The sequence below is a fragment of the Poeciliopsis prolifica genome, unplaced genomic scaffold (genome assembly GCF_027474105.1).
Source record: "Poeciliopsis prolifica strain line A6 unplaced genomic scaffold, Auburn_PproV2 SCAFFOLD050, whole genome shotgun sequence".
NCBI classification, from domain to species: Eukaryota; Metazoa; Chordata; class Actinopteri; order Cyprinodontiformes; family Poeciliidae; genus Poeciliopsis; species Poeciliopsis prolifica.
The window spans coordinates 1,089,194-1,116,704 of NW_026562425.1; the positions used below are offsets into that span (position 1 = coordinate 1,089,194).

A 27,511-nucleotide genomic window follows, 5' to 3' on the forward strand; every position below is an offset into this window, starting at 1 on the left:
GGACTTTTTTTAGGTTGTAGAATAAATTGGATTTTTAAAATGTTTTGACAGGTGAGGATTTTGTATGAGAAATGCATAATGCTATGACTCTGGTGGGACTCGAACCCACAACCTTTCAATCGCTTCTTTTTGTCTAGAAGTCCGATGCGCTATCCATTGTGCCACAGAGCCTTTGCAACCTCCAGAGAATACTGCTGGACTTTTTTTAGGTTGGTAGAATAAATTGTATTTCTTGGAAAAAGTTTTTTAACAGGTAAGCGCTTTATTGTATTTGAGAAATGGATTATGCTACGACTCTGGTGGGACTCAAACACATAATCTTTGAGTAACTTCTTCTTGTCTAGAACTCCAATGCGCTATCCATTGCGCCACATAGCCCTTGGTTTCTTCAGTTTTTAATATCGCTACAGGCTTTTAATTAGGTGTGTAGGATTAAATTTAATTTCCCCAATATGTCTGAGATGAATAATGTGTGAATATTATTCATATTACCCATTACACAGTTAGTAATAAATATTATAACTAATTAAGAACAGAGCATTTTTTGTTTTATTTTTAAAATATTTACTGAACAATTAAATATTTATTATAATGGAGTAATAAAGTCATAAAACATTACTTTATTCTCATTTTACAACTTTATTCTAGTAGTTTTACGTCTTTCTTTTTGTATCATCATTTTTTCTCGTAATTTCATTTTATTTTCTTAGCATGATCCTAAGGCTCCGTCGTTGTTTTCTGTCAATCAAATGATCAAATAAAAGCCACAGACATAAGCATTTTCCACATACTTTTATTTCCACAGTTCTCCTCTAGCATTTTTTTTACATTATTATTAATTTTTTTTTACATAAGAACAGACTGTTATACACAGATACTGAAGCATGGGGAAAGGTGGTGAGGGAAAGAAGACAAAAAAACCATACAAAATGGCGTCTACTCAAGCACAACAAAATCTATGTATATAAAACTCTGTGGGTCGCAGAGGCACCAACCACTACCTCAATTATTCATGTTTTAAATAGATTAATAAAAATACAATCTTTTTAAATGGACCTTTTAAAGTGGGTGGTGAAATTAAGAGATCTAGAGGCTTAACGATGGGATTTGATAACAGGGTGATGGAGAAAATGTGGTCAGCTTTCAGGGTTTCTCCATCTTCCCGAAGCGCAAGAGGAAGAAAATAAAAAGATAAAGGAAAAAAAAAAAAGTCTTTTTTGTCTGTTTTTATTTTTTTAATGGCACACAGCAACTAGCGGTGGCTACTTTTCACTTTTCACCATATACTTGAACACTCAACATGATCAACAACGGCACACGATGAGAGAGGAGAAGGCAAAAGAAAAATAAAACACAGCTTTGTGTGGTTTTCAACATCATTCGCCTGCCTTCAATGGAAAATAATGAAGTCACTCTTCGTGTTGTAGTGTTTCCTAGTTAGTTTTAGTGAAGAGAGCAAAAGGAAACGGATGAAGGTGTGTGTGTTTGTGTTGGGAAACACAGAGGTCTGCAGAATTGCTCCAAGTTTTTGACCTTTTTTTCTTTTCTTTGTTTTTTAAAGTATTCTCCATTCTTGGGGAAACCACATGCACACAAAAACAACCCACAAGTGTCTCCACTAGGTGGCGCTTCGCCAGACCAATCACTCGATTTTCCAGTTTGAAAGCAGCATGGAGGAGAAAACTGGAAACGTCAGGGGAGGAGCTCAGGAATGTCGTGTGCCTTCTCGCTTTTGTTTGTTTGTTTTTTTAAAAATACAGTTTCTGAATAACCCGGCTGAGACGTTGCTGGGAAACCAGCATCAGAGCCGAGGTCTGGTCTAACTCTAACCCCGCCGCCCGGGCTCAGCGGTAATCTTGGGCTTACAGGATGGAGCCATGCACAGAGTGGCCTGCAGGACGTGTGGCGAGAGAGAGAGAGAGAGAGACAACTTGGAGTTAGCGGCGCCTGGGACTCTGTCATCTGTTGGCGGGGAAGTAATTAGGGTCCAGGTAGTTGTAGCCTGCGCTCTGCGGCAGGCAGTAGTCTCTGTCCAGAAAGGTGTCTGGTTGATAGACCGCTTCCAAGTGGTGGTCGGGTTTATGGGTCTCTGTCTTGAATAAGCTGGAAGACAAAATATGATACTATGAATCTAATTCACACCTACAACAAATACGGGTTGTATTCTTGCAGGATCTTTGAAGCAGTGGTGCATTTAATACAAATAATACAGAAATATAAAAAATTAAGGTGAAATAAATTAAATAAAAATACCAAACAAAAATAACAGAAATAATATAAATTTAGAAATATGAAATACAAAACTAATTATCTGGGAAAAAAAGAGTTAAACTTAAATAAAAAATATAAATGCCACAGAATAAATTGATATTGATCAATATTAAGCCTTTTACACAATGCAGTCACATTTCCATAGTTTTCAGAAAATGAAATGCTAAACTTAGGGTGAGTGCTCTTTAAATATTTGGACTATTTGACCGATTATTATGAAATTTGCATTTGCAACTGTTCAATTTCTTTTTAAGAAACAAAACCGTTTGATGACGAAAAATTTTCTTTTTTAAATTTCCTTTCAGTTTGCTTATAGTCCCTCTTCAAAAATATGGATGTATTTTCTTAACTCAGTTTTTTAAGCTTTTCTTGTAACTCTGTAGTTAATCTGATACACAAAAATGTAACGTTTTCTAAATTGCTGACCATGTGCTGTCTTTTTATGACTTCATATTGTTGGGTTTTTATGATGTAAAGCACTTTGAATTGCCTCGTTGATGTAAAAATGAACTCTCTGAGGTACATTTAGCTGGAAAGGTTCTCACCAGTCTGAGCAGTTGGAGCAGAAATCGACCGAGTTTTCTGGAGGACAGTCCTGACAGTGCCAACGGACCCCCTGGATGGGCTCCATGCCGCACACGTCGCACTGCGCAGCACGAGACAAAACAGATGCAAAAACATCAGGGCGGATTCAACCACAGTTTCACAAAATTCCCCCTAACGTGTCACTCACAAACATTTGTTTCCTTCTCCCCACTTTATCTAAACCCAAAAATCCTCCATCTTAAATATGTTGTTTCAATGTATAAAACTAATAAAAAGATACATTTATTTAAAAATAAAGAACCAGTTCTTTAAATTTCCATTTACAGTTCTTAATGTAAACTGGAGTTGATTCAACACGATATTTTTAAGTGTGTTAATTTCTAATAGGTGTGGAAAAGTCTCCCTTCTGTTTCCCATTAACAATTAAAATAATTTTGAAAAGCAGCCATTTTCTGTTGAGTTTTTTTATTAGTCCATAATCAGTAGTTTATTAAGTGATTGGCTGCATAATGCACCAGTTTTCCTCCCAATGCAAATCAAATGCTGTGTATTTGTCGTCGTCTGCCTATTTTGTTAATTATCGAGTTAGCTGCTCCTCATTTTGCATTATTTATATCATTCTGCCTTAAAAACTCTGCACATAGAGCAACATTTTAAAGTTAAACTAAGTTATAAACATTATAAGAGTTCATTTTATATCAGTCGCAAAGCAAAGGCGTTCAAGAGGCCAAAATTTATGATTAAAAGTTTTGGATGTTGCATGTTTCCTCTGCATTACCTCACATATGTTTCAGAAAGAACTACTACTTTTAACTGCAGCTGTCACTAAGCTGAATATTCTGCCCTGCTGCAGAATTTATGCTTGAAAATGTCTCATAAAAATATAATCTGGACTTTTTTCTCCTATTGATCTGCAGCAAGTGCACATATTTTTGGGAGGTTTTCAACATCTGCCTTAAAAATTTCTGTAGGTTTATTACAAAAGATCCTAACAAAACTCACAGGTTTGTGTTTAAAGTGTGGAAGAGTGCCAGGCAGTGGCGGCACGCTGTGCAGCATGCAGCAGGAAGTTGTTGTGTGTGCAGAAATGCGTCACCTTGTAACCCATGTGCTGCACCCCGGCGTTATCCTTTCGAATCTCCTGGAGTTTCTGTTTTTTCAACCTCTTCAGCTGTAAAAGCTCTTTGTACTCTTGCAGGCTCCTCAGCTCCACAGGAACGCTCTCCTCGTCCTGAGATTGTTGACGGAAACAAAACAAAAACATGAGCCGGGTGGAGTCAGAGCTGGTAAAGCACGCAAAACATCTCCAGGTGACACAGAAACCGCAATGTGATGGTCACGTTCTCCTCGTTTTTTTCTACAGCAAGTATTGATGGCTCTGATTTTTGCTGAACATGAGCAACATAAATAGGAGCAGATATTTTTATTGTTAAGGCAGCAGAGCTGCGCCAAGCACAGATTGTCCTTGAGCCAAAGGTAAACAAAGAAAACGTTTACAATGAGATGCTTTGGCCTGAATAAGCATCAGGAAACTACGAGCATCGGACAACAGCTTTTTGTTTTATTTGGAAATTATAAGACTAAATTAAGGTAATGTATTTATAAAGAACATTTTAGGAACAAAGCAGTTCAACATTTTTCTTGTAATATTACGAATTTATTCTCATAATATTACAACTTTTTTTCAGGTAATTTTATGTCTTTATTCTGGTAGTATTTTGACTTCTTTTCTGACTTTTTCTCACAATATTTTGACTTTGCTCTTGCAGTTTAATGTTTTTTTTATACTAATACTGTGTTGTAGACTAAATCCAATCTTTATTATTATTCTTTGCATACCTCTGCTGCCACCATATCTGCCTTTAATATGAAATTATTCCCTCCTTTAACATGGAGATGGGAGAAAACTGGGGACCCAGTTTTACTTAAAGGTTAGAGCCATCAAAGGGCCTGAGGAAATGTCACAGCTTTGATAACATCGAGCATCAGGAGCCATGTAGTTCAAACAGAGGAGAAACACAGAGGCGGCTCAGCTTCCCTGCCCTGCTCTCAGTTATTTTCAACAGCAAAAGAGCCGTGATTGGAGGTAAAACGAGAAAGAACCGAACGTTTTGCTGATTGCAATGGTGTCAAAGTGGAGAAAGAATAAGGAAGTGGAAAAAAACTGATGCAATTTTTAAAATTGATCTGCAAGAAAAAGAAAGGCTCCAGGGCTCCAAAAGCATGGAAACGGACTTTTTTACCCTTTTCCTGGAAATATTTTTAACACTTTAAAAAATAAAATATGAACTTCTTGAGAAAATAGAAAAGATCAAAGTGTGTTTGTAGATGAAATTTAAAGCTATTTAATTAGTTTCACTCAAATAATGTTAGAGAATTTTGATTCTTTGGGTCACAATTTGATTCATTATGAAATATTAATTTAAATACTAGTAAATAGCATAGACGTAATTAATTGGAGTACCTATATTACTTATTTTTATTGCTTATTTTTTATTTTTCCTGCCATATGGTGGTATACGCCAATCTACATACATCAATTTTTAAACTAAAATTGAAGTGTGTGCACTGCAAAAAGCACAAAAACTTACCTCGCATTATTTACTAGTTTTGATGCAAATACAGGCAATAAAATAAAACTAACTTTCAAATAACTGTTCAATAATTTAAGTCGGTAAAAAGTTGTTCTGACTGACCGACTCGTCAGCAGAAGGGTCCTGCACGCTGTGGTAAAACGCCGCGCGCTCGTCCTCATCCTCCATGTAGACCGGAGGCTCGTAGGAGGTCAGGAAGGTGGACGGCCGGTACAGATGCTTGTTCAGGTGGTGCTGTCTCTTGCTGGAGGCCTGCAGGGAAACCAGAGGCGGTTACAAACAAAGGGAGGCTTTCTGAGCCTCAGCCAAACGCGCTCGCTTTGTTTTTCTTTTGACGTGGATCGATAGCGATGTGTCAAAATGAGGGGACAGTAAAATTAAAACGCAGTCTATTCGGCAAGTGGTTTGTGGACGATGAGCAATTTAATGTAATTGAATTTAATTTCCCTTTGGGATGATTAAAGTTTTTTTGAATTTGAAATCAGCTGAGCAAATGTTCTGGAATTCAGCTCGGGTTGCTAGGCAACGGTGCATTAATTCTGGAAGTTTTTTTGTCATTAAATTTTTTTTTCAAGACACAAAAAACATTAATGCCAAAAACAGCTGGGTGGTGTTTTTTTTATTAAACAGTTAATTTTTAGAAGCAGTAGAAACCCGGACAGAATGTTAATTTTATATAATTCTTCCCTTTGAGCAAAGAAAACAAGCTGTTATACAAAACAATCTGGAAATTACAATATTATACAGACCTAAGTGAAAGATATTTTATTTTACAATTTTATACATAGATAAACAAATATTATTTTTTTTTTCCATTTAGTTAAATTTAGTTTAATCAGACTAACACTGCATATTGCCAGTCAAAGGTTCTACAAACCAAGGTTTACATTTTAAATGTTGAAAGTTTATAACAGCGTCAAGAGGGGAAAAAATGGCTCTGGTATCCAAATACAAAGTTCTAAGAAAACCCTTTAATATCTATAACGTTTAAGCTAAAACTTACATATTTATATTTGTTATAGACTTGTGCTTAAGGTAACCGGTGTGTTTACAAAAAGTGAGTGAAGCAAATTCTTGCAACAGATTTAGTTAGCATGCAGACAAATGCACTGAGAACACTCCATGCTGTATTTCAAAACAAAATAAGATTAAAAACGTCTTAAATTTCAACAGTTACTGTATAAATTTAAAAAAATTAACAGCCTCATCAAGTCGGCCAGCTTTATGCACCTTTGAGAAGTCCAAGACAATTAGATTATATTTCATTACTCCGGTGCATTTCTTTGTTCTTCATCAGAAACTAAATATTTTAAATAAACCCAACAAGTTTTGTTTGTTGCGGAAAACAAAACGGCTCATTTTCAGGAGTATTTGGGTTTTTAAATCTATTCAAAACAGACATTTCAAGGGATTTTCCTTTTTAAACTGATCTATAATCCCCTTCATGTGACAAATAGGCCCATCTTCATCAAATGACAGACATCCCATATCATGATGCTTACACCACTGTGCTTCACGGAGGTCTGGGGCTTGAATTCATTGAGGGTTGAAAATTTTGCTTTTCTCTGTGCAGAAAATGTTACTCCATTTCTAAGGATGCACTGAAATAAAGATATCTGGTATTTACATTATAGTTTATGGCAAATCACAAATGTTTACCTAATTGGTTATTTAGTCGTGAGCACAAAGTGGAAAATGGATTATCTTTGATTTGATTAGTTGCTGTATTTCCTCAGGTTAATTCAAAGTCGGACCTCCGTTAATGGCCAGGGATTTTCCTCCACAGCAGATTGAACCGATTATAAATTAACTCTCAGAAAAAGCCTGTCAAAGATCAAGAGGGTTTCCATTCAGCTAAATATAACAATTAAATGCATCCTCTGTATTTATTGCATGACTTACTTTAAGAAATGTTTTTATAAAATATGTTTAAAATTACCACAACACAAAGTCCAAAATAAAGAGAAATCAGACTGAGAAAATCTTTCTAGTGTGAAAAAGTAAAAAAAAAAAACAAAGTTAAATGCTGAACAAACATGTTTATTATCTCCTACTCAGTTTAGTTTTACAGTTTTCTGCTTTGTTTTTCCTTTTTACAGACATAATTATAAGTTAGGATAATAAAAAAGATTTTTTGGACAAAGATCGATTAAGTTTTACTGATCTTGTTCCCAAAAACATTAAAATTGCGCCCTGAGCTGAGAAGGATTCAGTCTTCCCACATTGTTATAACATTTATAGCAAAGGAAGACAGCAAAAATGTGCTTACTTGGATAAAAAGAGGAAACAAATTAAAAGCAAATGAAAAAAGGAGGGGGAAAAACACTTAGAAAACAAAGAGTTGGGCTCCCAGCCAGTACAACTGAATAAATGTCTTAGCTTTTATTTGAGTGTTAGTGTTACATTATATAGTTGAAGGGTTTGGCAGATGAGTGGCAGTTACCTTTTTAGTGTACATGCAGAGGTTGGGGGTTCTTCCAGGCACAGGGATACCAGCTTTTGTCAGTTTGATGAAATACTTTTGAACCCTGCTGGCAACCTGCGATGTTTCAGGAGGAAAACTGATTCATTAATCCCTTCCAGCAGAGGAAGTAACCGAGTTCCAACACCTGCAGGCATCAGCAGCTTCACCTCTCAACAAGTTTCACCCTAGGACTTGTTTTCCATTGAACAAGCAAAGATAAAAAAACACAAATGCTACCAGAAGTAAGGGAGTTAACGGTTTTGCAATTGTTTTGGTGTTTTTCTGCTTTCTAATGTAGCGTCACCTGTTTGGCCGTTCGATTGCCGAGCTCATCAGCGATCTTCTGCCACCTTTTGGACTCCACTTCTTCAGGCGGGAACTTAACAAGAAGCTGCTCCAGTTTTTTCTATGAAAACAAAACAAAACGTTCAGATAAATCTGGAGCTGGGAATACTTAGGCACTTGGCAAATTGATTAAATTATAATTCAGAAAGACGAGGTGCGACTCTAAAGCGATTGATGTAACACTGACACACACATCCTCATCTTTTTTTGCGGTTTATGATTGGAGGATATATCAGCTTTGTTATTTCCACGTTGAAAACTGTTATATAGCAACTCTTGTTTCAAAAGATTTTCTTCCAACTTCACACATCATGCATAAAGCATGAATCTTTTCCAAGTGATTTATGTTAATGGGGTTATTTGGGTCAGAATTATGAATGTTCGCATCTTGATGCAATGAAAATGATGATTTTTTTTTCTCCCACCCCCAGATGAAACTACAATAATCTTTCAAATCATTATCATCACCTGGAAAATAGAAGGTTTTATGAAACAAGATAGAAACTTGATCTGGTTTGCGTTGAATTTACAAAGTTATTTAAATCGAAGTAAAAATTAATCAGAAACACATCAGAGATTTTATTTAACAAAGATTAAGACAAAATGGGGAAAATAAATCATCTAATGTTTCTTTTTTTGTTTTGTTTTTCTGGGGACTTTTTTGTACCCTGTGGTTTTGCTGTTCAGTTTGATTCTTTTGAGTGAATTTTTATTGTCCAGACTGATTACCATGTGCAAGTTTTTGTTCCAATTACATTCCAAGGTGAAGCGAGGGTGGAAAGCAAACATCCTATAAGAAGTGTAGGCGGCAGCTCCTGCTGTGCATAGAAATAATTTAAAGAGCTATAAAAAGGTTCCCACAGTGTGAAAGCACTTAACATATTTGGGTGGTGCCTGTTCTGCACAGCTAGACTTAGACTTTATTCCTCCATCATGACAACACGTCTCTCTGTCTTTATTCTGTTCAGACAAAGTAAGAGCAGCTGGAATATGTCCTGCATTTTTCTGCTGGTTTTATGGATCAGGCTTTGTTTTTGGGTTTAGTTCTGTCTTATAATAAAAAAGCCAAATATACCAAAAAGTATGCATGCAAAAGTGGCAATAGCTTTTGAACTTTTTTTTTTTTACATTTTTTCCACATTTTTACCACAGGCTTCAATGCTCTTCATAAGGATTTTATGTGATGGACCAAAGCACAGCATAATTATAAAGTAGGACGTGATTTAAAAATGTTTGTATTACAATCTATTTTAACTAAAACATCTGCAGGCAATTCTGCTTGACTGAACATCAATTCAATGTATGGCTGATCTGCTAATGATTTTATTCAATTAATTAAAAAAAAGTAAATTTTTGTCACTTACAAGATATGTAATAAGTGATACAATTTTTTTGTTTATATTCAAGAATTATATACTTAAAACAAGCTCCTATTTCTTGCTGAAAAGTTACTTGAAAGTTAGTTTTGTCCTTTTTATGTGCAGTAAGATATTTAAATGTAATAACATTCATTACACTAAAGCAATCCAAACAAATCATGTTAAGGTAAATGACGTTCCTGCACAAATTAAATGTTTTAAAACAATATACAAAGAAAGTTACAAAAACATCTGTAAAATAACACATTTTAGGTTATTGCATCTAACCTAAAACAAGAAAAGTTTAGTCTGATTTAACTTCAGAAAGGGAGAAAAATAGATATGTGAATCTTTTTATTAGGTGTATGAAAACATCTGGTTTCAAATATAAATAACGCTTTCCAAATGTAGGCTTTTAATCTAACTTTGTATTCTGCTTTTATTACAAACCTGATCAAGCACTTTCAAGGATTTTATACAGAACTCAAGCACTTTCCAAACACCTTCATGAATATTAAAAACCCGTATGACCTGGGATTCAAGAAGGCACTAAATATAAACAAATTACTGAGTGAATCCCATGAAGAATGAAAACAATAAATGTACAGATTTGTGTTTAACTCCTGCTACCAACCTGCTCTTCCACCGTCCACAGCTGATTAAACGTGTCCGGCTTATTTGGGTGACAAATCCTCCCCCTGATCATCTGCCAACAACACACAGCGACAGGCATGTTAAGAGACTGACAAGACAAAAATAAAGCACATCACCGCCGACATCTTGAAAGGATCTCAACATGCAAACTGCCAGGCAATATGAATCCTTCAGCTTGACAGAGAAAGGCTGGCTGTCAGACATGGCTTGAAACGTGTCGCTGGGAGTGTGCGGAAAAAAAAGCAGCAGATCCTTTTGACTGACAAACAAAATCCTTTCACTATGCAGAGAATGTCAGCCGGGAGAAAGCAAATGTGTCGGCACAAAGTAAACAAAAAAAGCAGCAGTTGTCAGCTCAGAGCAGGATGCTCTGCACCTTTCTAATCCAAACAATCAAATTAAAACGTAAAACCTGAATGCTGATGTGGTTGTGGGAGAGTGAATACACACACATGAAAAGAGGAGAGAAGAGGCTTGTTTTCAGAGATACTTTGTGATTTTTTAACACTTAACTGAGCAAAGCAGTAAGACTGAAAGGGAAGAGGTTGGAGGAGGTGTAAAAAGGTAAAAACCAGCTGATCTGTGAGACAACTAGTGGGAGAGGAGTGACTCATCAGCCAGATTTAGAAACTGCTGCCGCTGCATCTGTGCTAATGATGAACAGACAGCAGCGATGGACGAATTCAACATTAAAAAGTCCATTGATGAATCAAACATATGGATCTGTAAATACTCCTGGTTTACTCTTTCAGAGTAAACGTCTCTGAGTTTTCAGTGATTTGTGTTCATTTTAAAATATAAACTACTGAGATTTTATGGCCAGACATTTTTACAATGTTCAGGGTTTATATACAGGACCTGCAAAAACAAGAACGTGGGAAGATAAATGAGGGAAAATAGGAGAGAGGGAAGGAATGAAGGACACAACGAAGGAAAAAAGAGAAAACCCAAAGAGCGTATTAAATGAGAAAAAAATACAGAAAGGAAAGTAAAAAGACAATGACACAAATAAATGCAAAAGGGAAAGATGGAAGGAAGGATGCAAGAAAGAAAGAACCAAAGTAAGACAGGATGAGAAAGTAGAAAAGGATGAAAGACAAGTAAGCACAAAAGAAAAAAAAAAGAAAGTGCAAAGAAAGAAAAGGTTAAAAAAAGAACAAAGAAAAGATGAAAGAACCAATTTAAAGAAAGGAATAAAGAAAAGCGATTACTGAAAGGACAAAAAGAATGAAAGAAAGAGCAGAAAAAGAAAATGCATAAGGAAGAAAGAAAGGAAGGTCACAAAGGTAGTAAACAAGGAAGGACAAAAAAGGACAAGGACAGAAAGAAAAACACAAGAACAGAAGAAAGAGAAGACAAGAAGGAGGAAGAACAGAAACAAAGAATTTCCATTTAGACAACAGGATTGGGAATAAAATCTCAAAGTACTAATATTTTGCAGTTCTCTTATTTTGCTTTTCGGTATTTATCCGGACCTGGAAACTCCGACATCAGCCTTCGTATTTCCACAGACTGTGGGACTCTACCTGTGTTTGCCTGCCGTTCTCAGGGGCGTCACTGGTGGGAAGAGAGGAGTACACAGCTGACGATTCACCTTCTTTCTTGGGTTCAACAGGACTTTTTGGTCTAAGAGGCAAACCTGTAGTAAACAAAAAGAATCAAATCAACGTCCATTTCTAAAAATAGAACAATTAGCTAAACAAATCCTAACTTCAGACTTGCCTTTGTCAAAGATTAACTTCAGCTGCCGGGTTTTCCGTTTCTTGTCGCAGAACTCTCTCTCGAACTCCCCCAGACCGGAGGTGTACTGCTCCCAGGCGATGTCCGGGAGCTGGACGACCCGCTGAGGACACGGCAGACCCAAATTCGCCTGAGACTCAAAAAGAAAACCACTGATTAAGTTAAACAATTAAAATAGGGGCCAAAGCGACTCATCAGATTAGCCATGATGAATTGAAATAATCGTCAACTAATTCAGTAATCGATTAATTGTTAACCGAAATAGACAAGAGTCGGTAGAAGTTTCAGACGAGAAATTAAGACAAAACTGGATCTAAAATATAGACATTTTGTATTTAAGATTTAAAAAATACCCACATTTGTCTGTAAATATGTTCTCCCCAGAACAACTGGTTCAAATTCTGGGAGAATAAAAAATCTCCTATTTAACACCTTTTGCTATCAAATCATTAAGTGGTTAATCTGTAAAATCATCAACAGATCAACCCTGCTAGTGCTGTCAACCAAAAAGTGCTGAGCTTTTCACACATTAGAAGAGTTTATTAGCTGCAGATGCTACAAATGATCAAGTTTACGCCAAAGGAATGGTATATAATTGCATTTTAGACAATAAAATGTTCATTCTCGTTTTTTAAAAAGGATTTAAATTAGTTTGTTAGTTGCATATTTAATGCATTTCTAGTGTTGTATAAAACAGGCTTTAAAGGTTAAGTGAAAAATCTGCAAAATGTGACCATTTTTCTCTAAATTAATAGGGTTTATTATCAAAATAATGAATAACTAAAATGATTTTTAGTTGCAGCTTTTAATTAAAAATAGGCTTCATCTTTGGCAGAACAGGACAAAAACAGTGAACCACATTTTTCTGGTTCTCCAACATGCATACATTACATATTTTTCTTTTACTTAAATAATTGCTGCCGGTGTCAATTTTATTTTAAAAAATGTCATTGAAAGGAAGAAAGAAACAACAGAGGAAGCTGAGAGCAACTTCTTCCGTGTGTTTGTGGGTTTCCCTAAATGGCTTGTGACAAAATGAGCATCTTATGGCTTCCTGTCAACAGTTTCTCTTCTACAAAGTCCAGATTTGAGAAGAAATGCATGCTGAGCTTTCACATTATGATTGTCATTTTCCTCCAAAATCGTGCACTGGTTTGAGTCCAACAAAATCCAAGATGAAAAGCGAATATATTTGTGGTCCGTGTCGTATCAATACTGCAGAGGGCTCTGTGTTTTGTTCACCTGTTTCTGCAGCTGCTCCACAAAGCTGATGGGTTCAGAGAGAGCCTCCCTCTGCTGACGTGCCAACGTCTCCAGGTCCAGAATGGCCTGAGCTCGCTGCGCCTCCAGTACTACGATGGTCTGCAGCAGCCGCTGATAACTGGAGGAGAGGGAAACAAGGTTAGACCGAGGAATGTCAGGACTGATTACATTATTTAACCGGACGTCTGCATCAAGAGAGAACCTTGAAGATGTCTCAAATGCAGCCATTTTCTACTTATCTACAAGGAATACATTGAATGTCAATGTTAAATTTTCTTTCTAGGTGCTGCTTCTGTAAATTGCACAATCGTTCTTGCCATCAGAACTGCATGTTTGACCTTTCTCCTCACAGCCTCTGGAGTAACTGAACAACTGCAAACTGAAGCATCACGGACTGGCGCAGATCCAAAGGCTTCCTACTGCACAAAGCTATAAGCTAATGTAGGAGATCAAATGGCCAGAGAGCATCGACCTCACTGAACGCAACAAATCAGTGCAAAAGGACACATTTATGTAGTCTAAGCCAAGCAGGCTTAAAGCACAGCAACCTTTATGTGCTGGAGAGTAGGTCTGTCGTGATCTGTTACTGGATAACACCAGAAGTTATCATAACAAATGGTAATGTCGTTGTTTTGAGACTATTTTCAAGTAATACAATGGTAATAATGGCATAACAAGAATACACAATCAAAGGTCAATAAACTTTAAATTCTAACAAACATTTAACACTGGGCCTGGAAGACATTTAATTCCTTAAAATAAACAACAAATAAAATGTTTGTGAACATAATTGTCCCTCAAAAAAAGGTCGAGTTGAGACCAAAACAGCAGACTTAAGATGTTTATCATCCAGTTTTTGTAAAAAAGACAAAGAAGAGCACAACTTTTGATGGTGCAAATGGAAATTATGAAACTTGTTTTAATTTATCATGCAATTAATTTATTTATTGCGACAGGGCTACTGGAAAGTAATTCTGATTAAAACAGAAGGAAGAATGCAAACTTGTTTTGTTGAGTGCATGATTTCGATCCACTGCCAAAAACACAAAATCTTACCAAGTATTTCTTCAAATATGCTTAATTTTTAATTTCCACTAAGTGAATTATTCATGCTTTCACACTGGACAAAAACACAAAATCTTATAAAGTATTTTTAGTCTAGTTTCTCATGTAAATATCCGACTAGACATGAAATAAGACAAAACTGACAAGTAACTTTTCAGAAAGACACAGGAGCTTATTTCAATAGATGTGTCCCTAATATTGATAAAGTTATATGATCTGCCAGTGAAACTAGTACTTTTTAATCAATTTTAATCAATTACTGACTTAAAACATATTTCTTGCTGAAAAGTTACTTCTAAGTTAGTTTGTCTTATTTCAAGATGTTAAGATATTTGCACTCAAAAGTAGACCAGAAATACTAGATAAGATGTTTTTGCAGTGTGTGAAGCTGTTTTTGGAAAAGCAGGAAGACTTGGTTGTGCTTTTTAGCCCTCTGGAGTTCATCCAAACATCCAGGGACAAGTCTGGTGTTTTATTGCCACCTACTGGGCCTGAGGTCTGACAACAAACAAGGCCACATGATTAAAAACTGGCCTGGACGTGAATGTTTCCATTTTAACGTTTAATCACTAATTTGAAGACGGCAAATGATGGCAAAGCGGATATAAATATGGGATGTTCTGTCAGGGAACAAATTACAATCTGATATTTCTGTTTAATCAGCAGCTCTAAAAATGCCACATCATGCCTGCATCAAAAATGACTCCAGGCCTCATCGATCCAAGCTTTAAAAATCCTCCTCATTCAGCAAAGGCAAACATTGCCATGACACTAAAGCGTGATCAAATTACAAAGAGCACTGAAATCCCATAACTGCTTTTAAAATCGCTAACATTTACTAATGTAAGTGACAAAACGGACTTCATGAATCAGAGCTGTTAGCCATCAAAACTTGGTTTTGTTTTCTTAATTATGTCAAAAGATACCAGATTTAGACAAGAATGATTTGCAAGTCAACTTTTTTCACATTTGAATGTTTCAAATCATCAAACAAATGTTAATATTGGACGAAGATAATCCTAAAAAATCCAAAAAGCTGTTTTCAAACAATAATTTCACTTATCAACAAAAAAAAGCTATTCAAAACAACCAGGGCTTGAGGAAAAAAGTAATTATCTCCCTTGATAAATCATGAATTACCAGCCCCAAATCCCCACCCCAATTATTACCTGACCTGCAGATATAATAAATAGCTTACAAAGAATATCTTTGATGACTAAAAGATTTCATAAAGCAACACATTGTCCAAGAAACGGTAAGAAAAGTCAACATCTGTCAGTTTGGTTTGGAAAGGTTTCTAAAACTTTGGAAAGCCAGCAGAAAAAAAAAAAACAACTAGGGAAAACATGCAGCGGTGGTGAACCTTCCCAGGAGATCAATCAAAATTACTCCAAGATAAAGTCGACCTTTCAGTCAGAAGTTCACAAAACAACCCAGAATAACATTTAAATCTCTGCAGGACTCGCATGCCTCAGTTCAGACCAGAGCTCATAATTCAAGAATCAGAAAGAAAGAGAGGGAAAAATGAGCTCCAAGTGGCTAAAACCTCATGGAGGATGATGATCATCAAAACGTTTTGGTGATCCCAAAGAGTCCAGGGGAAATATTCTGACCAGGACTAAATCGAACATTATTTGTACTGAGAGTCATTAATGGTGGTGGTAATGTGATGGTCTGGGGCTGGACGACTTGTTATAAATGATGGGATTGGGAATGAAAATCCTGCAGAGCATCCAGCCATCAGTACAGGACAATAATCTAAAGAACAGTAGCAAGACCTTGTGAATAACTAAAAAAAAAACAAGTTTGGGGTTGGTTCAGCTAAAGTCTTGATTTCAGATACTCCACACCTCTAACGTGGCTGAATTGACATGTTTCTAAAGACTGGGATGAAATTAATCAGTGATTATTGCCAGCTCTTGCTAACTATGGATGCCAAGTTTGGGCAGAACAACCAGTAATTACCTCTACAAGGATAGACTCACAAAATGAGTCTATCCTTGAAATAGATTTTAAAATCACCAAGATGCTGATGACAGAAAAGCAACTAAAATTAAGAGATTTTATCAGTGGGATAACAAATTAATTTGATGCGTAGAAGATTTAATGAAAATGTTTTTCCCGCATTTTTGCAATTCCAAACCAAATTTACTTTGGAAAGTACAGATTTCTTCAGACACCAAGCTTTGTTTGGACAATATTTACATTTTTCCCTAATTGTTCCCCTAGCTCTACAAGACAGTGTGTTTTTCCATTTGAAAGACTTAACTCCATAACTTGGAGGACTCAACAGCAACAATAAACAATCCAAAAAGGGCCAAGCAGAAGATCTAGGAGTGAACAGACCTCCAATGGCTGAAATCCCCATAATATGTTCGTTCTACTTCTGTATGCATCTGCAGTTCAGTATTTTTTTTTTAAAGATTGTATTAATCTAAACTGGAACTATCAAAAATGTTTTTTTCTATTGATCCATCTCTTGACAAGATGTGCAGTCTCAATAGTATGTATGTTTTTGAACCGTCCCCATATTTCAAACCATTTACAGAATCCTGAAGAAAAAGTTGATGTCATATCGAATCTGGGCTTTATTTGGAGATACTACACTTTACTGTAAGGTCTGTTTAGTGACTTTGATGGCACTACTGCATAGGAACCCCTGTCACTTTGTGACCCAATTGCATACTGACGTCACTACATACAGGTGTGAATTCACACCAGACCTCTGAACTGCATTAACACACATTAATTTACTTACTATCAACGGCACCACCTTACTTTGCATTAATATAGCTACAAAATGTGTTGATCTTTCACTGTTAAATAGAAATAAAATCTGGTGTTGGAGGAAAATGGTGTAGATTGACTGCCATTACTATTTCCTTCTGCTCCTCTAATAATAATAATAAGCACATGAACAGCCATAACTGTGTTCATTCACTAATGGACTGATATGTCTCTGCTGGCTTTATCTGATGCAATTTTGCTGCAGCAACATATTGGGCGATTTGGCCCAAAGTAAAAGAAGTTACTGTAATATTTATCTGTGTGCCAAGCTTTATGTCCAAGAGTCACAGATCTTACTATTTATAATCTCGGCTTAATGGACAAGATTTTATAGCTCAGTAAAAAAACAAAAAAAACAAAAAAGGAGTGAGGAAAATGTAGGAAAGTAACTGATATAGTCGTCACAATATTTAACAATTGAGTGATATTAAGATCTATTAACTACACATTAAACTAAAACCACATACTGTATTTTATGCATATTTACCACATGTAACATTTAAACATGAGACTGTTTTTACTTTATGAAATAAGGTCAAACGAACTAAAGTATTATTATCCAATATCCCTTGAGAGCTCTCACATACTCTTTGTTGTGTTTAAGAGCCAGGTGGTCTGACTCAAAGTAATACACGTCTGGTTCCTCCTCTTCCTCCTCCTCCTCTTCTTCTTCAACTGCCTCGCTTCGTGTTAGCTCCTTGCCATTTTCTGCCTCCTTGTCCTCCATAAAGTCACTGTCCTTCTCACCTACTCTACAACTAGGATTCACAGAACCTGGCTCCTCAATGGAGAGGCCAACTGAGTCTGAGCAAGAAGGTTCCTCTAACATTGGACAGTCGTCCTCCACCTCCCCTTCTTCCCTAAAGGGACCATTGTCTGTTATAGGAGAGCTGGGTTTGGAGGGAGATGTTTTCCCACCAGACACAACTCTCCTAGGTGAAGTCCGCAGGGTATATCTGTGTTCGTTGAGCTCTGTGAAAGAAGGGGTCATGCTGGACATTGAAGGGTTGCACTCTGGTTCTGTGGGGGATTGGGGTGTTGTGGGCGTGGGCATAGTTTCTCCTGAGTTGCTGTTGTTGACTGAACTACAGTTTACGTTCGCAGTAGAGAACAAAGTGGAGGCAGCAGGTTCCTGTACTGGAGATGGTGACCGGCCGTTTGTATCGCCCTCGGTCACAGTCACCTGCTCCTCGTGAGCCAGACCCAAGGGGTCACCCACCACATCGACTTCCACCTCCTCCACCTCCTGCTCTTTGGCCATTATCAACTCAGGAACAGGATCTTCTACAGCACCCATAAATGTTAGTGCAGATGAGGCTGGTGATTCTCCTGAGCCAGAGACCTCCATTTGCCCAGGTACAGAGTTTCTAAAAGGCACAGAGGAGTCAGGGGATGAGGGAGCCTCCATTTGGCTCCCATTTAGCAGAGAAGGAAAGCTGGTGGTAGAGGTGGGGGTTGCACTGGGATGTTCAGTGACTGTGCTTGTTTTCTCTGCATCAGTTTCTCTGAGTCCATTAGAGGCCTTATGGGAATTTTGTGGCAAAACTGGCCCATCACAATCCATGCAATGATCTTCCTTCACCTGTCGCCCAATTACCTCACCTTCCTGCTCACTGAGGATAGAGGAGGCAGGAGGTGCATTACAAGAGTTGTGGCTGGGTAAGTCTTCACAAATTAAGTCCTTGCAAGGCTCTAAGACAGAAACTTGACTTTGGGGATTCAGAAACCCTTGGTCCTCTTCGTGTCCCAGAAACTCTCCAGAGAGAGAGCACTGCTTGGCCCTTTTGATTGGAGGCGAGGTATTCCGCCACTCTTTCCCTGTGTCACAGTTCTCGGATTTCTCTTGTTTAAGGTCTTTTTCCAAATGGGTCATGCCCCGCTTCCTAGAGACGGTCGAATGATCCTCATCACCTGCAGGAATACTGGAGTCAGCTATGTTTCTCTGCAACATGTCCAGTTGCTGGCTTTCTTGCAAGGAGGTTTCCTGTGGTTCTGTGTCATGTTTAGCAGCATGCTTTGACTCCGTCTCAAAGTCTTTATTAAGTTTCTCACCAGTGTCCTGCTTGTTGTCTTCTTTATTGTCATTCGACTCCAGCCTTGACTCTTTGACGGCGTCCTGCTTCGACTCCTTGAGGGCGTCCTGCTCCGACTCGAGGGCGTCCTGCTCCGACTCCTTGAGGGCGTCCTGCTCCGACTCCTTGAGGGCGTCCTGCTCCAACTCCTTGAGGACGTCATGCTCCGACTCCTTGACGGCGTCCTGCTCCGACTCCTTGACGGCGTCCTGCCCCGACTCCTTGACGGCGTCCTGCCCCGACTCCTTGACGGCGTCCTGCTCCGACTCTTTGACGGCGTCCTGCTCCGACTCCTTAACAATGTCCTGCTCCCACTCCTTGACAATGTCCTGCTCCGACTCCTTAATGGAATCCTTACTTGTGTTCTGCTTGGAGTTTTGCTTAGAGTCCTTGCTATTCTTTTGTTTTGATTCTTGTGTAGAGTCCTTATTTGTATCCTTCTTGGACTCTTGCTTGGACTCCTTACTGTTATTCTGCTTTGACTCCTGTCTGGGGTCCTTACTTGTATCCTGCTTTGACTCTTGCTTGGAGTTCTTACTAGTATCCTGCTTTGACTCTTGCTTGGAGTTCTTACTAGTATCCTGCTTTGACTCTTGCTTGGAGTTCTTACTAGTATCCTGCTTTGACTCTTGCTTGGAGTTCTTACTAGTATCTTGCTTGGCCTCTTGCTTTGAGACCTTGCTGGTATCAGGCTTTGACTCTTGCTTGGAAACCTTATTGGCATGCTGACTTGACTCCTGCTTGGAGTCTTTACTAGAATCCTGCTTTGATTCTTGTTTGGAGTCCTTACTGTTATCGTGCCTTGACTCTTTTCTGGCATCATGCTTGGACTCCTGCCTGTTGTCCTTATTGGCATCCTGCTTGGACTCCTGCTTCTTTTTGGGGGAGCGTGCCCGAGGTTGTGGAGATACTGAGGTCTCCTCTGGCTGGGCGATGCTGCGGTTTCTGAGGGTTCGACCACAAAACTTCTCATCCAATCCATTGAGCCCCACTGATGATCTTGTGACACGCGAAGAACGGGACGCGGCCATACTACGGCGGGTGCCTACAGTCTCCTCATCCTGGTGCACTCTCCTCTGCAACAGAATGTGGGCATCTGAAAGACACAAACCAATGCATTGTTGTCATAAGTAAGATGTACTGGTAATAAAACACTGCAACCTTGTCTCTGTAAAGTCTGAGTCACAAAGCACTATATATGTTGTAATTATGCAACTTTGCCTAGTAGACCTCAAATGTGAGCTTCATAATCTGTTTCTATGTATTAGTACAAGTAGTTCTTGAGTTGCCAAGCAGTATTGAGTCTACTAACAATAACATCTTAACAAGTGTAAGTAGTTAAGAAACCCTGCACACTTTTATTTAATTAAGCACATTCTATGCACTGTGTTGAAAAATAAATATTTACAAAGTGATTGAAATTACAAAGTGTGACAATGCCAAGTCTGGCAGTGGTAGAACAAGTGCACCATATACAGGCCATATACCGCATGTCTTCCCGTTCTCTCTCTGTCATCCTTTCTGTCAAAGTACTGTTGAATAAAGGCTACCAGTGCCATAATTTTTTTTTTTTTTACGGCGCTGCTTCTGTAGAACAATAAATGTGTTTTTAGTTGCAGTATGTGTTTGCAGGATTGTTTCGACTAGGAGAGCGATCAGCTACCAGGAAAAACTTGGAACTCAGCAAAATGTAGACAGATTAATAGAGACATTGCTATAAAAAGTAATGGAGCCTAGACAGGAGAAACTCCTGAGGTGAAAATTAAGAGACATTCATGGAAAGTCCAGTGTAGTTTGAGTGAACAAATTGATGCAGGTCAGAGATTCAAGTACACCAATTTCTATAGATTTCTATAAATATATATTGGGAATTTTGTTTGTTTGATGGAGAAGTGTAATTTACACAGATGCACTAATAAACTCTTCCTAGAGGAAGAGAAAAATCCTGAATGAAAATGTAAGTTCACTGTTACATTTTGTCACCAATCTGATTGCAGTCCTTGTCGGCATCCTGCAATTGTCATTGGACTTCTGCCTTGATGCATGTTGAATAAAACTTTTATTGAAATTTTATTCAACCAACTGGAATAAGTTAAGGAGAGTCCCAAAAGGTATTAAAACAGGAGAAAATGTGGAAAATAGGTGCTAGTAATGAGCAAGTGACAACCAAAACTTAAAAAATACTAGTTGTTTAATTACAGCGCCTAGCAAATTACAAAATACACGTGCAACTGTCAGGATTAGTGAAGCTTTAGTGAAATTTAAAACCACACTTGAGCAGAATCAAACATTTAACAATTTGACAACACCTACTGACCTGTCAGTCTGCCTCTATTTTTCCCAATGGTGGGAAACTAAACTATATTTTCCAAACCAAGTCAATAAAAATCCTGTTTAGAATTCAGAAATGAAATTAATAATGTGGTTCTGAAAAAAGAAATTCCACAGATAATTGTACAATGACCCTAGAATTAAGTAAATAAAACTGAAACCTGGGGAGTTGTCTTAACATGCACAGGAATATTGTACAATGATTAAATTCTGAATTTACAAAATATAAGTACATAAAAACTAATTTTTAATCTGTAGTCATTTTCTTATTTCTAAAATCATTGCTTTGACTCAAAAGCCAGACTGAGTAAGAAACCCCAAAGTGGTGAAAGGCATTGATCCTCCTTTATTACGATAAAGAATTTAAATTTTGTTGTAAGAATAATAAATTCCAAACTGCTTAACACTTAATGCATTGTCATGATTGCTACCTATATTATTTTCACCACTAATGGCTCTATCAGAGCATGAATAAATAATTCATTTCAAAATATAATTAAATGCAATTCATCTGCAGAGCTTAGTGATAAAAATCACACTTCTTTGTGAAATGGACCTCCTGAAGAAACCCATGTTGAAGTGCTTTTTGAGCATTTTTTTATTGTGCAGAATACATTTTTCTTTACACCACTGTACATTCAAAAAAATGTGGGAGACCAAGATTAGACCTTATAGGCTTAATTTAAGTTCTGCAGAGAAATCTGGTTCTGATAAAGCTTGATAACTGATGAAATAAATATTTGCGAATTATTATCATACTTTCAGACTCTCTATGCCTGAAATTTAATTGTTGACAGTTGCTTAATGCAGCACAAAACTAACTTATTTCAATGCTAAATGCATAAGATTTTAACCAAATATTTTTAATAAAATCTTGTAGAGCTGGAAACCTTGAATTTAATCAGTTTCCAGGCGCTGAATAGATTTACTACTTATTATCTGAGCTCTATATTTACTACAAACCCCAAAATAAAAATACATTAATACAGTTTTCTTATTTTATTTATTACAAGACATTACAGCTAGTTATTACAGAACATATTGCTTGTTTTCCAAGTATTGTGCAGCCCCAGTCATATCTAATGTTTTCATCCAGCTCAGTAGACTAATGCCTCAAAGCTTCCTTTCATTGGTCACCTCCTATTTCTTTCAGGGAGATAAAAACATGATAGCAAATATATATATATATTCATTCCCACACGCCATGCTGAGATTACTGCTTATCTTGTGTAATATAGACTTGGTTTATAAGTAGACTGATATATCTGTCAGGAATGCCAAACTATGATTCCTTCATACTCAGACAAGATAACACTGTAGACTTTGGTTGGCCATAAGGCTGTTGATCTCTGCTGCCAGAGGGGCCAAACAGCTTTACATAACCTTTCAGAGTACCCAAAAATAAAAAGTACACAAAGCATGACAATGAATTTCCTGACACAACTCAAGTAAAAGCAGAGCCCTTGAATGGTCACTCCCAGTCTTGCTTCAATATCCTGCTGGGAACAATGTAAGGGTGCGAAAGCCAAGAAACTGCTTCATAATGTGAACAGAAATACAAATTAACAAGCAAATGTGTCTCAGAATAGTTGTGAATTTCGTTCTTGTGCTTTTTTTTGTAAGACAGAGCCTACGTCTAACATCAAATATCAAACTAAAAGCTCAAAAGGAAGATTGGGAGAAAAACAAAAACAACATGGTAGCTTTCATAACGAAATTATTAAAATGTCAGACTTCACAATTAAAAGGCTTTGAAGTATTCATCTAAACCAAACTACACAATACATACACAAACAGAAAGTCTTGCATTATTATTCAGGATGTAATCTGTAATCAAATTGGCTTTGTGCATGCAAATGGGTAATTAATGAGAGATGTTTACAGTTATATATATATATAAAACCCCACTCTGTTGTTTCACACAACTGTTTTTCCTAAAGGATTCACAGTCAGAGACACAGAATGCAATATGTTGCAGATCAGGCTCCATCTAATAAATTTAACAAAAGGGGACAAGAAAAAAAAACCTTACCCTGTAAAGGTCGTACTGAAGTGACTTTTACAGAGAGATGATCTCACTGGGCGTCCTTCTAGAGACGGTACAGGCATTCTTTCAGTCCACAGAGAAATAATTCATATTTGATAAACTGGCCGTTGAGCTGCGGTGCTCATTTACATTACATCTCAATCCATCAATCTGAAGGGCATGCTCTGTCAAAACAAATGTATTTAAAACCGCTTTCTGTCTCTACTTTAAGCAGGTTTTTCCTTCTACAATATTCCAGTAACAAATCTAGAGGCATTTAATATTACTCCAACAAGTAAATACAGAAGCGGCCTGGACCCAGAATTACCATATGCACGTATTACTCACACTCCACTAAAGAGTCCAGCTGACAAAGCTAATGTGATTCATCCATGCATAAAGGAAGCCAGACAGAAGGTTCACCCTTAGACTCGACACCACAAAACCAATTAAGTGACTTCATTTGACGAGCACCAAAGAAGGAGAAAACTAATCATTTCATCAAAATCATTACAGTTTAATTGAGTAACTATGTGGAGCATTTCCTCTCATTTCTTTGTCTTGATGAATATTTTGTTGTTAATACATTTGTTTAACAGTGCAACCAGTTGTCAGTGGGATATGTGATGCAAGTCTCCCCAGAGCAAAGTTATCATTTCATTGTGGATTTGGCTGCCTGACCTGAGCGCTTGTGCAATCTAATGTCAAGTATGCCTTACAGAGATGTAATGACCGGAAAGTCGGAAAATCAGGAGAGCAAGTGGCTTGCACAGTGTGGCTGCAGACTTTAGGGATTGATAAGTTTTTCAGAAGAACAATCTTAAACTGAAAATAAAAAAATTTTGAGCTGGAGAACTGCATGGAAAATGAAACATTTACAAAATTGTAACAATAATATATACAGTCATATCTTAACATATAATTACTGACAGGTGGAAGTGGTTTAGGATGTTTTCACATCTGATAGTTGAGTAGACTTGTTTCAATTTGGGACCAATAGTAACATTTATTACATTTTTACACTGCAAACAACTTAAACACTTTGAAAAACCTGTTCCCCTCCTTGCCTGTGGTGGCGCTGCACCAAGAACCACTGAAAGAAACAACTCAAAACTCTCTGAAGAAGATATCAGGACAACTTCCTTCACAAAATGCAAACAAAAATGGTGTAGAATTGTTTTTCTTTGGTAACAGGCCATGAGTTATTTCTCCCAGACTAGCCTGTTGCAGTTACCCAGAATGCCCTGTGCTATGGTCCCCCCCTCTCCTTTTGGAACGGTCTCCGGTCCACTTGGCGTTCACATATGTATTCAAACAGCATCTCAGTTCACTTAAACTGAACTGAGACCGAGGTTTTTATGCAGACTGCATATTGGCTGTCCATATCAAAGTTCAATTAGCATTCACACTTCCACAAATGAACTGCTAGGAAAACTAGAATTAAAGTGAACCAAACAACGCTGGTGTGAACGCACCTTTTGGCAGCTATGTCAAAGAATTCATCACAGTTTGCTACAAACCAATCAGGGTGAACATGTTGACCTCTGAAGATGACAATGCAACAGCATGCTCAAAGCCAAGTATAATAGTTTCCCTGATGGCTGGAGGGACTTTCAGTAGGATAATTCAATTCACTTCAAAAATACTTTACTAATCCCAAAGGGAAATTAAAGATTTAAGCAACCTGAACTAAGTTTGCACTTAGCAAAAGCAAAAGAGCTCGAGACTGGATTGAGGAGAACAACAACAAATATCAAGGATTGACCAGGCCTCTGCATTCAGCCAGATCTCAAATTAAATCTAGCATCTGTGGGATGTTCTGCACAAAGAAGGCTAATCCACAGAGGCTCCACCTCACAATTCACAGGACTAAAAGGATATTTTGCAAAGATTTTGGTGACAGATACCAGAGCACATCAGGGGGTCTAATAGAGTCCACAACTTGACAACAAAGAAAGAGCAACACAATATTAACTAGGAGGTCATAATATTACACTTATTGGTAAGTCTTTTACAACCTACTACAGAAAAAAATTCCATTAGGACAATAATTAGGAAACAAAGTAAAAAAATTAGTCATATTGCAGAAAAAAACATCTTATTTATACTCCACATGATTTACTTTTAATAACATTTATTTAAATTTCCCCTCTACACTTCTCTAATTGTATATTTATGATTTTGAATGGTATAAAGATTAATAAAACAAACTTTCTCCAACCTCAAATTCATAATTGTTCTTCCTCAAACTGCTGGTGCAACTGTTATTTTATAAGTAAATATGATTATTTCTTCAAGATGGATAAGATGAAACTGCTAAACAACCTGGACTGGGGGAATCAAGAAGGATTCTTCTGAAAAATCAAGTAAATTGGACAACCATAAAAATCCTCTTCACAAAACTGCTTTGCAACATAACCTTTGGTCAGAGGCTTCTTCATATCTACTGTAATACAGACTGCTACAGGAGATCCTTCCAACACAGAGCCACAAAACAACATTTAATTTCCCTTTCAGAACAATAAAGTTTTTGAATGCTCTTTGTGGTAATAAATGATGACTAACGCCTTACAGAATAAACACAAAACGCAAATGTATAACTAATAAACCCAACCTTGCTGTAAATGATCCACTTCACGCCAGATGAGGTTAGTTTAAACTAAAATTTGAAGTGTCAAAGCGAAATTAAATTGTTACCAAGCTAGGACACGTGCGGTTGTATTAAACATACTTCCTGTTCCTCTATAAAGCGCTTGTTTGGCTGTCAGTTGTGGTAACACGTGTTGATCTGATTGCATTACCAGTATGACAGATTTGGTTTTAAAGTATGGCATATTTTGGGGGGCGGGGGGAATAAACGCTGTTCTCATTTAAGTGAACTAATACAGTTTTATAAACAGAAACTGATGGAAAGCGCCCTTGAGTTTTGCAGACTGTAATTTGTTTTAGCTAGTGTGTCCCTCTGTTGCTGACCTGAACTTCCAATACTTCCCAAAAGGCCTGCTGGCAACGAGAAATCCGCGAAATGGAGCTGCCATACGTACCGATGAGAATCGCTCAAATCCCCAACATCCCAGCTAATCAGATGCCGATAAAAGTTGGGAGACGTGGGGATGCAGTTAAAACCAGAAAAACTAGACGGCGTGGCCGCAAAACACGTGTGACCCGTTAACAGAAAGTCTGCAAGCGGGTAAAAGTCGGAATATTAAAAATACAACCTGACATTAACGCCAAACCAGAAGACTGGTCCCCCTGAAACGTTAGCGCCGTCCAACTTCCAGGGAGAGCACACTTAATCTATAGCATGTCGCTTAGCGGGCTAAACGTAGCAAACTTACCGTTAGCGCCCAGCGCGAGTTAAAAATGACACATTTTGCCCAAAGACGCTTACACCAAAAATGCACAAGAGAAATAAGAAATAAAGTTACACCCTTTCCATGTCAGTCGGCGGATAAATAAACTCGAATCTGTCTGTTATGATCGACTAGTTAGCCGAGTTGGCTAACGTTAGCTTAGCTTTATCTCCAGATACTTTGAGTATGGGAGGGTCTGTTTTAGTTGTCGCTGGCCTAATAAAATTAATAATAGCTGCTTCAGATATTTGCTACATCGACATTCAGATAAATATGATTATACTCAACGGTGTGTTTTAATAATTCAGCTGCTGCGTTCAGGCTCAAGTAGCAGTTAGCCGCTAAGGCTAGCCGCAGCTAGCTGATTGTTCCGCGCACAACTTTGCCGATGTAATTAAGGTGCAGCCACAAATTAGGGCCGCACGACTTATCCAGTGTGCGACTGAATTCAAGTTTTCACATTTTTCTTTTTCAAATACAAGCGCCCCGCGGGAGGTCTGCTCCTTAAAGGCTTTTGAAGCTGAAGAATTACACATACCTCACTTCCTTAAATTTGCCTCGGTCGCAGCCATGTTTTCAGTCCAGCCAACTAGTCTGGGGTGTGTGTGAGCCGACTCAGCCGCTCTGGTTAAAAAAGCAACA

At 37.6% G+C, this 27,511-nt stretch overlaps 1 protein-coding gene across 2 annotated transcripts; it reads right to left on the minus strand.

Moving 5' to 3' along the window:
• Positions 1–777: 777 nt before the first annotated feature.
• Positions 778–27,507, minus strand: zzz3 (zinc finger, ZZ-type containing 3). 2 transcript variants are annotated; one of them, XM_055058242.1, is made up of 12 exons: positions 27,408–27,507; positions 17,675–20,255; positions 13,215–13,353; positions 11,955–12,108; positions 11,759–11,871; positions 10,213–10,284; positions 8,180–8,281; positions 7,855–7,950; positions 5,514–5,663; positions 3,914–4,048; positions 2,817–2,917; positions 778–2,103 (listed from the first exon to the last, which is right to left on the minus strand). In XM_055058242.1, the coding sequence occupies exons 2-12, from the start codon at positions 20,188–20,190 to the stop codon at positions 1,959–1,961; spliced, it is 3,723 nt and encodes a 1,240-aa protein (XP_054914217.1). In that variant the 5' UTR covers positions 20,191–20,255; positions 27,408–27,507; the 3' UTR covers positions 778–1,958. The 2 variants fall into 2 exon arrangements, with proteins under 2 accessions (XP_054914217.1, XP_054914216.1); XM_055058241.1 differs by lacking the exon at positions 27,408–27,507 and having other exon boundaries at positions 11,955–12,102.
• Between the last annotated feature and the right edge of the window lie 4 nt (positions 27,508–27,511).